The following is a 13220-nucleotide window of genomic DNA, read 5'->3' as shown; positions in this document are numbered from 1 at the left end:
ATAAAGACTGACATCTGTAATATGCAAAAATGTAAATGATATGCAAATATTACAATAATTACAAAACATTTATAGAAAATTTTATAATAAAAAAATCCAGGTTTCCAGAGTGTTACTGCAAATAATATGGTAGCAACATTTTAAACTGGACAGATTTAAATTAAATTTACAGTAAAAATCTATATGAAATAACGTTAATATGTCCAATTGCTTTTTTTTTATCTGTTTGAGTTCAATGCTAATATATAGACCGTGAAGGGTGTCACACACACCAAAACAAAACATCATCATGGTAACACTAAAATGAAATAAACATTTAACAACATAAGATGTAACATAAAATCCTAATGTATGTAACCGATAAGAAGAAATTAAGAAGAAACAGGTATTTAAGTGACAAACCATCAAATGTAAAGCACCACACGGGTGAATTCTAGGAATGTGAATTTACTGGTTTTCACTGTAAATTATAAGATGACCTGTTCTTTTTCACTTCCAAAAACTGCACATTTGAGAGTATTTTACTATAAAATAACATTATACAATTACAATTTTCACCGTATAAAATAAGGAAGCTTACTGTTAACCATTAAACAGGTTTTTACCCTAACACTTTTATTCCAGTTATTTACCACTACAATTACGACCCTTTTCATACGATTCAATAGAGTCTGTACTTCACAAGAAATAATTACAGAAAAGTCTCGAGAAAAGAATAAAAAGCCGACTTCAATCCACTGCTCGTCTTGTAATCACCATAATTACAATCATTTTCCTTTCATTCAAACTGTGAAGGAATCACAGGTCATCACCTAGCATTGGCCACACACTCCATGGTGACCTCAGAGGTGCCGGAGATGACGCTGGTGTTCCTCGGCGGAATGACAATGGTGGGCGCGATGGGGTCTGCAGGACCACCAACATCTACAGCAGAAGAGAAATGTGAAAATGAGAAAACGATGAGAGCTTGAACAAGTGTGTTATGACACACAGGTAAAAGACATTATCGAGTGAGTGTTTTTAATAGAACTCTGATATGTCATCTTCAGGTGTGAGTGTGTCCAGATGTAGGAAGTGCCAGCCGATGTATTGTACGTGTTACAGCAAGTGTGACAGGTTTGTGTTTGGAACAGGAACTTATATCTCTGCTCTCCTGGCAGCTATGCTTGTGTGTGTGTGTGTGTGTGTGTGTGTGTGTGTGTGTGTGTGTGTGTGTGTGTGTGTGTGTGTGTGTGTGTGTGTGCAGAGTTCTGTCAGAGACAGTCTTCTGTAAAGCACTGATACTCAACTACAGCTTCTGGGAAGGACTGTCCTCTAGACACACACACACCCAAACACACACACACACACACAAACCTCCCACTATCTCTAATCTCCTCGCTGTTGCAGCACCATTTTAGTTCCTCCTGTCCTGTATTCGACTCAGAAATATCATATCCTGGTTTGCAGAAAGAATCTGATACACCACAAACTCTTACAAAGTACAATCCATAACTGTCAATATTCTCGCGCTGGAATCCGGCGAAGCTGTGAGAGTGAAAATAAAGCGCTGTCACCAAAGACAAATATGTATTTGTCTATAGCCTGTTCTTCACAGGTTTATATGTTACATGTTATCTAAAATAGAAATCCAAGACTCATGGAGCAGATAGACAAAATGTTGTGTTTCATTTACTTTCATTTTTCACATAAGAACGAGGGAGATTGAGAACAGAAGTATGCATATATATTTCATCTTTCACTGTATAACAAAGGTCAGGTTTAGAAATTACACACATCAGTATAAATATAAATATACATTTTTTATGACCCAATACGTGATTTAAAAATGTAAAAAAAAGCCCAACAACCTTTATTAATGTTACTTTTAATTATGGATTCAAATGATATTTTTCTCATTCAAACACAAGTAGCAGATTTCAAAAGTAATATATATTCAAACTATTTTAGGTTTTAGTGATATTTATATAATACACAATGGATTTGATTTACAATATCTGCAATAACATGCAAATAATAGTTAAAGGTATTGGCCAGACTTTTACTATCCATGCATTTGTAATATAGGAAGCATTTTGTATGTAATTATATGTAATAATTACAATCAGCTTAATTTTAGTACAACAGAAGCCTATAGGAGGAAGTCCAAATATAACCTTGTTCATATGTTGGTCCAAATTTCTACTGACTTACTTTCTACAGACAGCGTTATGGGCTGGCCGGTCTTGTTTTCACCGTTCTTGTCATTTACAGCTTGTACGTAATATCTTCCGGCATCTGGAGCCACGGTGGACAGGATGACCAGCGTATTGTCCAGAGTAATGGCTCTGTGAGAACACAACAAGCAGAATCATGGTCAAAAATCTCCAGCTGTCAGACATCACACTCAAGCACTGATTTATAACACTGCGTCAGTAAAATCACCGCAAACTACACACCAAATGTTGAGTGCCACGCTTGAAAAGCTGATATTTACATGAGAATTTCCCAACGGATGTTTCAGAGGTACTGTGGAGTGCTAATTCACTGCCATCTTGTTATGCCTATTCATATACACAAAGACGAATGTCTTTAAAACACATGACAGAATTCTGAATGTTTCTTTTTTTGATGCTGTTGTTTTTCATAGTCATTGACACTATGACTCATTCAGATATGATGAACAAAGAAACTTAATTTCTCCATCTGTCATTTCCCCTCCAGATTAACAACCCTGTAAAATGACTTTGCTCCATAAATATCAAATAAACTTCTTTTGACGTCAGGAACATGCAACAGCTGCTGTGATGGAAGACATTTTTCCATAAAAACAGAAATATTATTACCATTATCTTCCATCTTTTTCATTTTTTCATTAAGCCCTTGCAAAGTTCAAGTACTTTGAAATATAAATGATAAATAGAGACTTAACAAGAATTGGGAATATTTCATGGGAACCGGAAATATATATTAGATTTATAATAGCCTATATCTATATATACAGTATATACACACACACAAATCAAGCACCTAGGCATGCAGACACTTCTAAAAACATTTGTGAAAGAATGGGTCGCTCTCAGGAGCTCAGTGAATTCAAGCGTGATAGGTTGCCACCTGTGCAATAAGTCCATTCGTGAAATTTCCTCACTACTGAATATTCCAAGGTCAACTGTTAGTGGTATTATAACAAATTGAAAGCAATTGGGAACAACAGCAACTCTTAAAATCACAGAGCGGGGTCAGCGCATGCTGAGGCGCACAGTACGCAGAAGTCGGCAACTTTCTGCAAACTCGATAGCGACAGACATCTAAACTTTGTGTGGCCTTCAGATTAGCTCAAGAACAGTGCATAGAGAGCTTCATGGAATTGGTCTGCATTTCTGCAACAATGCTTACACTGTAAAAAAAAATCCCTGTAAAATTTACGACAAAAAAACGGCAGCTGTGGTTGCCAGAACTTTACCGTAAAAAATACAGCAGTAACGTTTTAGGTTTTTAGGGACAGCACCATATAATTTAAAGGTTTATAATATAATAATTACGGTTAAAAAAATATATATATATTTTACAGTTCAAAACCGTATAATTTAAAGGTTTATATTGTAATGATTATGTTTACACTGTAAACAATTTATGGTAAAAAAAATCATATTTCATTAACTGAATAATGTTAAATTACCAACCTATTGAAATACTAATATCTGTTATGTACCTTTGATATTTTGGTATATACGGACAACCACCAATCACAGTGGTGATGAGAATCACGTGATGAATCAAAGCTCATCACAAGCAGCTTTTAAGAGGACAATACTAATATATAGAAGGTGCTTAGTGTCATTCACACAAACACTAAACACCATCATGGGAAAACACATGATATTTAAAAAATGCAATAAACATTAATTTAACAACATCAGATGTAACATAAAACCCTAATGTACATAACTGATTAGAAAAAACAAAGAAGAAACATAGTTATTGCAATGAAAATACATCAAATGCGAAGTGTCACGCATAGAATTCTGGGAATGTCAATTTACGGGTTTTCACTGTAAATTACACTTGTTCTTTTTCACTTCCAAAAACTGTAAATTTAACGGTATTTTACTGTAAAATTAAATTAAATGTAAGGTTAGATCAATTACAGTTATTCACCATATATAGTACGGAAACTTTCTGTTAACCAATTAACTGTTTTTCACCGTAGCATTTTTACAGTAAAATAAATTTTTTACAGTGTAGGTAGGTGGTACATGTCAAAGTAACATCGACATGGATGGCAGGACCCAAGATTTCCCAGCAGAACATTGCCCAAAGCGTCACATTGCCTCCACCGGCTTGCCTTCTTCCCATAGTGCATCCTGGTGCGATGTGTTCCCCAGGTAAGCGATGCACACGCACACGCACCCGGCCATCCACGTGATGTAAAAGAAAACATGATTCATCAGACCAGTCCACCTTCTTCCATTGCTCCATGGTCAAGTTCTGATGCTCACGTGCACACTGTTGGCACTTTCGGCGGTGGACAGGGGTCAGCATGGGCACCCTGACTGGTCTGCGGCTATGCAGCCCAATACGCAACAAACTGCGAAGCACTGTGTATTCTGACACCTTTCTATCAGAACCAGCATTAACTTCTTGAGCAATTTGAGCTACAGTAGCTCGTCCCACAAAACATCCCACAAGAGCTGCAGTTTTGGAGATGCTCTGACCCAGTTGTCTAGCCATCACAATTTGGCCCTTGGCAAACTCGCTCAAATCCTTACGCTTGCCCATTTTCCCTGCTTCTAACACATCAACTTTGGGGACAAAATGTTCACTTGCTGCCACCATATCCCACCCTCTAACAGGTGCCGTGATGAAGAGATAATCAGTGTTAATCACTTCACCTCATAATGTTTTGCCTGATCGGTATATACTGTGTATATATATATATATATATATATATATATATATATATATATATATATATATATATATATATATATATATATATATCCTTTAGTAAACTTAATATAAAATACCTTTAAAACAAAACAACTTGTATTACATGTTACCATAGTTTCTCATCTTTAGCAGTACGTTCACGCATCTCACTTTGAATAAGCAGCCATCTCCACCTGACCACCCCTCTGCTGTCCACTGGGCCGAGTCCTGACACTTACCCCATGGAGTCCCAATTACTGTGCCTCCTTTGTTTACAATCAATGTTTTCTCATTATGACGATGTGCTGGACAATTGAGGAAGAATTGTTCGTTCTGCGTGGCTGCCCTCGACCCGTCTCACACACTCACACTCTCTGAACTGGCACCCACGTTCCCCTGCCCGAGTCCTCCGGGGTGCGGAATGCTAATAGGAATCTGTCCATCTCACTGTAAGAATACCAAATGTGTGCCGGAGCCCCAGAGCTGCTATCACAGAAGGCTGCAGATGCTTACTGATAAAGTCAGCATATTTTGAGGCAAAACTGACAGATCTTTCACTCATCTTTCATTCTCTCTTGGCTTTACTACTCTAAGAGAACAATTGATGAGCCTGTAATTGTATATATTCTTATACTACACCTTGGCAAACAACATGCAATAAATATAACATAACTGTCATTGAAGTTTTAAGTCACTATTTATACTTTGGACTGCCCTGCACCAGACACCATATCGTCCTTATATCCTGGAGTTCTGGAGGATTAATGTGGTTAAAAATATATATATTTTTCTTTCCATTTTATCCTCTCCATCAAACCGTTGTAGGTACAGTCAGAAAGAACAAGTTCTTTAGGTTATCGATCCATGAGTTTTCTGAGGCCAATGCTGTAGTTGAGGTCAACAGGAAACAGCAAGTGAAGCGGATATTCAATGACAAAAAAAGTTAACAACCCCATAAAATGACTTTGCTCCATAAATATCATATAAACTTCTTATTCCGTCAGGAGCATGCAACAGCTGCTGTGATGGAAGACATAAACAAAAACAGAAATATTATTACTTTTATTTTCCATCTTTCTTATCTTTCCATTAAGCCCTTGAAAAGTTCAAGTACATTAAAATATACATGCTAAATAAAGACTAAACAAGAATAGGGAATATTTAATGGGAACCAGACATATTATAAATCTAATATAGTTTATAATATTTCTGGTTTCAATTAAGTATTACCATGGTTATAATAAGAGACGTGTGTGTGTGTGTGTGTGTGTGTGTGTGTGTGTGTGTGTGTGTGTGTACACATACAACATACAAGTGGCGAATAAAAAGCAAACCTTTAAAGGTCCCATGGCATGGCATTTTTCTGTTATTTTATAATGTTTCCTGAGGTGTACTTATATTGTTAGTATGATTTTTACATCATAAAATGTCATAATTTAGAAATAAAAGGCATTTTTTCTATACTGCTGTTTGCCCTGTGGCTGAATGCCCTGCTTCAAGAGGCGTGTCTGCTGTGAGACTTCAGTAAAAACGCCCACTGTTGTGATTGGCTGACATCTTTGCATTTTAAATGAGCGGAGGGGGCGTGGTTTAACGAGGCACGAGCAGGCACGAGTCTGCCAGAGATGGATGGACCTGTGTTCACTTCTCATCAGTTCTCTCAGCATGTCTCAGTTCAGGGTGAACTGTTACAGCATATACTTCAGGTTATTAGTTTATTTCTAGTCGGAGGGGCTGTCACTCATGTCAGAAAGTTAGTAACTTTAGTAAATTATGGATCAGCGCTGACTCGAGACGCGAACCGTTTAGAACGATTCAGTCCGATTTGGTGAACTGGTTCGGTTCACTAAAAAGAACCGATTCAAAAGAATGATTCGTTCGCGAACCGGACATCACGGAGACGGAGCGATTGCTAACAAAGTTATTTATAGTAACTTACTGAGTTATGAGAGCGCTGTCTGTCAGCGCGAGTTTATTGTGTTTGTATCTGAGAGTTCTGAATAAACACGAGTTCCAGTCACGCAGAGTCCGTCTTCCTTATTCTACCAACTTTGTAACACATGCAATGTACCATTTCAGCGAGATGAACGAGTTAGTAAGTGTTGAGTATAGCATTATTTCTAGATATGTTCCAATCATTTGAATAGCGTCAGTGACGCGCATTGAGTAACGTTACACAGCGCAAACAAAGACACAACAGCAGTAATCGAATGTAATCCAGTTTATTGTGGGGAAAGCTGGCTAGCCTAGCCGGATACGCTCACGCTTACCCTCCTTCTGCTTAATCTCTGGCCGTGTTTGGCTCCTCCGCTGTGGGCAGATGCAGTACTGGGGGTCGGGGATGTTGAAGGCCGAGCTTCGGCGTGTGTGAGGTTTATCTCTAAAGATGTGGCTCTGCCGGTGTTGAGCAGAAAAGACTATGCACATTTTAGAACAGATAGACGCGACGAGGACATACAAAAACACTGACTCACAAGATAGAAAACACGAAAACACCGTTCTGTCGGGAGAGAGAGAAGCCGCTGTGTGTGCACGAATAATAAATAATTAGCTACACATAAGAAATCAATGATCACAGATCAGAAGGAACTGAAAAAAGACTTCTGTTTTCATTTGTACATCCAAACACTGAGAAACTGCCAGCGTTCACAAGTAATGATCTCTCACGTTTGCATGGGTGTGGCAGATTCTCTGGGCGGAGGAAAGGGAGGAAACCGTTCCTGCTTGGACGTCAAACCAGGAGACTTCAGGATTGGCTAGTCTGGCCTGTCATTTTCTCAAAGGCAGAGAAAGACAGCCAGAACTCGGTTTTACACCGATCAACATTTCTATCCACTTGGGGTCAATATTCAGGCTAGGGGAACTCATATTAATGTTGAAAAACCTCATAAAATGAAAATTTTATGCCATGGGACCTTTAACCTTTTAGTAAACGTAGTAAACATTTAAAATACCTTTAAAATAAAACAACTTGTATTACATATGTGACCAGCGTTTGTGAAATGGATAGCCCTATTCAATGACAAAAAATGTAGAATTTACTACAATTTCAGGAAAATGTGTTAAGAAAATAAAATAAATTTTGAATTCTTATTGATTTTTAAATGTAATATAATCTAATCTGCTAATGATGGAGCCACGGATAGTGTTAAACAGTGCTATTTCAGTAACATTTATATACTATTATATAGCATTTATTAAGGGGACCTATTAAGCCATTTTTTAAAGTCTTGATTTTGTTTTTGAGATATACTAGAAAAGTTGGACCCACTCTATATTAGGTGGCCTTAACCACTATGTACTAACATTTTAATTAATCATTTGATACATTGCACTTATTGTGTACATACATGTTTTTACATTGTTCTTACATTTTTAAAAATACCTGCATGTAATTACATCTGTAATTAATTTCTGTAGTTACATTTGTAATTACACTGCTGACCCTTCCCTTATTACACCTAACCCTACCCTTAAACTTACCCATACCACCACACCTGTCCCTAACTTTACCCGTATTCCACCTCAATATCAGCAAAGGTGTTTTGCAATACAATTTGAACACAGTAAGTACTTTTTGACGTAAGTACATAGTAGTTAAGGCCACCTAATATAAAGTGGGGCCGAAAAGTTTTTTATGCTTCAAATGTTCAAAAAACACATATTTGACATTGTTGCAGCGCCTCTCTTCCCAGTCTGTCAGTAATGCACAGTTTAGGTGTGATCTCTATGAAGCTCCTACTTCCGAATAGCACAATGTACTCTGATTGGTCCGCTAGACTAGTGTGTTGTGACTTGTCAACCACTTCGAGAGTCGGAAATGTCATGCCACTTACCATAACAGCAAGATTCAACACACTATTAATGCAACTCAACTCAACCAGACTGTGGCGCGCAGCGAGGCTGAGGGACCGTGAGAGCGGGACGAGGCCGCCGCGGTCATTAGTGATGATGAGCGCCAGCTGCGTGCCGTTGGCCTCGTGTCTCACGGAGGAGTGACGGGAGTATAAAGGAGGAGCGACGACAGTGAAGGACGAGAGAGGACCAGGCCTGGATTTTAATTTGTGGTTTTATTTATGTTTTGTTTATGTATGTGCGCGGCAGTCGTTCGTGAGGGGCTGCCGCTTTTACTTTCACTTTGTTCATTTATTTGATTAAAGTTGTTGTTGATTGTTCGCTGGTTCCCGCCTCCTTCCTCCCTGAACGTCCGAACCCCGTTACATTGACCAATAATCAAATAAATGAACAAAGTGAAAGTAAAAGTGGCAGCCCCTCACGGACGACTGCCGCGCACATACATAAACAAAACATAAATAAACCACAAATTAAAATCCAGGCCTGGTCCTCTCTCGTCCTTCACTGTCGTCGCTCCTCCTTTATACTCCTGTCACTCCTCCGTGAGACACGAGGCCGACGGCACGCAGCTGGCGCTCATCATCACTAATGACCGCGGCCTTGTCCCGCTCTCAGTGTCCCTCAGCCTCGCTGCGCGCCACATAGACCACACCTCTTTTTCTGTGCATACTTTGGGTGGGAATTATTTAAAGGCAGCGGCATAGACCCTATTTACACCAAGTGTAAATAGCAACTAGATTCTATTAACACTAAGTGAAAATAACATATTTTCTTAGCGATAGATGCTATTTACACTAAGTGCAAATAGCTGTAGATGCTATTTACTAAGTGAAATAGCATACTAAGTGTAAATAGTGCTATTTATACTTTATTTTGACAGATGCATATTATTTGGACTTATTGTTGTACATTATTATTATTTCAGTATTGTTGTACATTAACAGGATGCAATAATAACAGAGTGTAAATGATTATATTTATTAAAATTGGTAAATGATTGTCACCTTATTGGAACAATAAAAGCCCTCCCTACACCTACCCCTAACGCTGCCCAATAAATACTTTATTATTAAAGGGGTGGTAAAACACATTGTTTTGAAGGCTTGATTGTGTTTGTGGGGTGCACTGTAACATGTGTTCATGCTTCGTTTTAAAAAAAAAATCATTATTTTTCATATATTTGACCTTTATTCTACACTGCTCTGTCCCTCCTTGTAAAACGGTCTGATGTTTTCCGGGTTGTATGAAGCCAGTCCCTCAAAAATACGCAATGGGCTCAGATTGGTTAGCTGGCCCAGTGTGTTCTGATTCGCTAACCGCAGTGTACGTTTATCGGAAATATAACGCCCCTTCCCTTCACCGGTAGACTGTGCTTTGGTCAGTTTTAGAAACGATGGCGTCAATAAAACCACTCCAATCTGAGCCCGAATCAGACCCAGAACATTTGAGTGAAGATGATCGAGCAGAACCTGTTCAGTCCTCAAGAGTAAAGACTGCGGATCTATAGTGATCGCTACTGAATGGCACTGTTACTTTTGTATTTTTAGAACGATTATAGCCAAATATCTGTCGCAAGAACTATTAACCCAAAACACTAAGCACTGGCTTTACTAGTAAGTTAGCCAAATCACACACAGAACCATGTTTAGCAAGCCTGTAGATACATAATATAAAAGCTCTAATCAAAGAATCATTTACACTAATGCCAAGTTCGCTGTTGAGATTTTAACGTTAGCGTTTGTAACGATAGGTGTTCGTCGGATAACGTTAAGTATGAATAAGCATTTAACAGACTGGTTTGCAGAACAGTGTTGTCATCTGTTTACTTCCTTGCTACAACCTATTACAGGAAAACACAGCGATGAAAAATAAATCAGACTTACAGGTTGTGGCCCGTAAACAGCTTCTGTTTGTAAATCCAGCTTTCAGGTCAAGCCGTTGTGCATATCCTGTATTGAACTCGCGAACATTGTGGAAGTTTTCCTCCGTGAAATGTGCTGCGGGAGGGAGCCCCGCGCGCGTCGTGCATTCACACACTGGCCGCGTTTGTCTCACGCAGCTGACGTTGTGCAAATCCGGTGTTGAACTCGCGAACATTGTGAAAGTTTCCCTCCGTGAGATGTGCTGCGGGAGCCCCGCACGCGCCTGTTCCCTTCTGTCTCATACACACGTGCATATAACATGCTGTATGTTAAACGCTCTGCAACCCACCCCTGTCCCTATGAAGGCTGAACAAAGCAAGTACCCCAGACCTGCAATCCGGATGAATATAACAGCGTTTCCTTGGCATCGCGGCAACAACACTCCAGCCTAACTATACCACAACATGCCCCCGCCCCCCTATTTAATATTCTCGGAGGAGGGGTTTATGTAAATATTGAGCCTGGTGATGTCACCAACCCTGGAGGAATGTGTGTAGTCGCCTACTGGCCGTTTGCTGTAGTTCTTAGAAATGGATTTCTTTAAAAGCAAATATCTCCCTTTGCTTTAAACTTTGAACGTTGTAACTTTGCAGATGTTGTTTATGCTAAAGCAGCAACATTACACGCTAGCTAAAGTTAGAATAGTGAAATCGTGGTTTACCACCCCTTTAAACATTTCGTTAGGCACTTTATTTCCACTTTTAGAACATTTTCTTAATTTTTATTGAAAGTAAATGCCTTTATGTGATGGGAAAAGGGAGAAGAGCAAGCTCGGCAAAAGGCGGATTCGAACCCGGGTCGATCCTCTCAAAACCTACATACTTAAAGGGTTAGTTCACCCAAAAATGAAAATTAGCCCATGATTTACTCACCCTCAAGTCCTGGCTAATCTAGGCATTATAATGGCATTGGCTAAGTGGCACATTTGTGTAAGAAAAATATCCATATTTAAAACTTTATAGACTAAAATAACTAGCTTCCGGCGGTCAGCGGTATGCGAGTCAACTTGCACTAAAATCGAGCTGTGTGGAGCAGTTATATGATGGATAGATGCACTTTTATGGATTTCAAAAACGACCCATCAAGTCAATGCCATTATAATGCTTGGATTAGCCAGGACGTTTTTAATATAACTCTGTCTGTATTTGTCTGAAAGAAGAATGTCATATACACCTAGGGTGACATGAGGGTGAGTAAATCATGGGCTAATTTTCATTTTTGGGTGAACTGGCCCTTTAAACCTTACGCTTTACTACACCACTGAAGACGTTGAAATATGTGCACCTTTTTTTAATCATGTTTGGCCCAACCAGGCAATGTTAGGTGGAGCTAGTGTGAATATCACTTGCCAACAAGGTGCGATATTTGCACTTGGTGTAAATAGACACTCCATTATTTAAATGAGGAATATTGTGATGTACACGTTACCAGAATTAATTACAATCAAAGACACTGATATAGAGATTGAACTTTGTGCTTTGCAACTCTGCAGACCTATTTCATGCTCAAACAACATTACACACTAAAGAGTTAATATAACTTATTTATAATTTAACTTCTTCAACTTAAACTTGCCAAGGCAACATTTCTAATGATATTCTAATGATTTTGAATGGATATTAAAAACAACGGACAAAACGACATGCGTTTGAGTCCAGTTTGCCTCATGTCTAGATCATGTTTTCCCATCATTTATTATCTGTTCTCTACTTTCTTACCAATAAAAGCCGCAATGATGGCAATAAAAATAGACAATAACATACAATGTGTGCACAGAGTGTTGCAGAACAGCTTTTAGCAAACCAAATCATCAACATAACTCAAATACAAATATTCATGAGCATCTGCATATTCCAAAAAAAAGTCCTAAAGCCCTGATTACAACAATCCAAACACTTGAGCACTTTCAATAAAGATAAAACACATAAAATATTGAAATTACCGATTACTGCATTTACTGGATTGATAAGCGATATTACGCTAAGGATTTTAACAGCATTTTATTAAAAAGCAAAAAGCCTCATCCGATTCCTACATGCCGTCTGAAGATAAACCTTAACAACAGCCTGATAAAGACATTACGCTCGAGCGCAGCTGGCTGTCACAGGATATTACATCAACCTCCTGAAATGATTAATGACTGCTGTATGATTAGAGCAGCTCAACATAGAGGGATGACATAAGAGCGGATGATTGATTTTAATATCTCCTCATGCACACACTTGGTCTCAAATTTCTCTCGTTTTCGGCCCACTATGCATCGTTCCAGACGGATAAGGGGCCGGTTAATAAGGGCGAACGGCTGTGGTGTGATGATCTGTAGTGAATATTTCACTCTGCCTGGGTCCTGGTGCGGCAGGTGTCAGGGAGAGAGCCACACTGCTGCTGAATTATGGATTGAAGCGAGCGGCCCAAGACTGCAAATTAATCTCAGGTGATTCCCTAAACCTGAGCACATAAAATGAGAATAAAGACACAGCTAGCAGACCGAGCAACTAATGAGGCGGTGAAGAACACACACACACATACGCA

At 38.8% G+C, this 13220-nt stretch overlaps 1 protein-coding gene across 8 annotated transcripts in view; it reads right to left on the bottom strand.

The window, feature by feature from the left end:
- The window catches only part of sdk2b (sidekick cell adhesion molecule 2b), a 422576-nt gene that overhangs the window by 99328 nt on the left and 310028 nt on the right, over positions 1 to 13220 (bottom strand). For all 8 annotated transcript variants that reach the window (XM_079801210.1, XM_079801212.1, XM_079801214.1 and 5 more), the window contains exons 5-6: positions 2194 to 2327; positions 813 to 924 (exon numbers count right to left, since the gene is read on the bottom strand). In XM_079801210.1, the coding sequence (XP_079657336.1) occupies positions 813 to 924; positions 2194 to 2327 (246 nt within the window). The remainder of the gene's footprint in view (positions 1 to 812; positions 925 to 2193; positions 2328 to 13220) is intronic.

Source organism: Gobio gobio (genome assembly GCF_949357685.1).
Source record: "Gobio gobio genome assembly, chromosome: 20".
Lineage (NCBI taxonomy): Eukaryota > Metazoa > Chordata > Actinopteri > Cypriniformes > Gobionidae > Gobio > Gobio gobio.
This window is presented reverse-complemented; position numbering and strand designations above follow the sequence as displayed.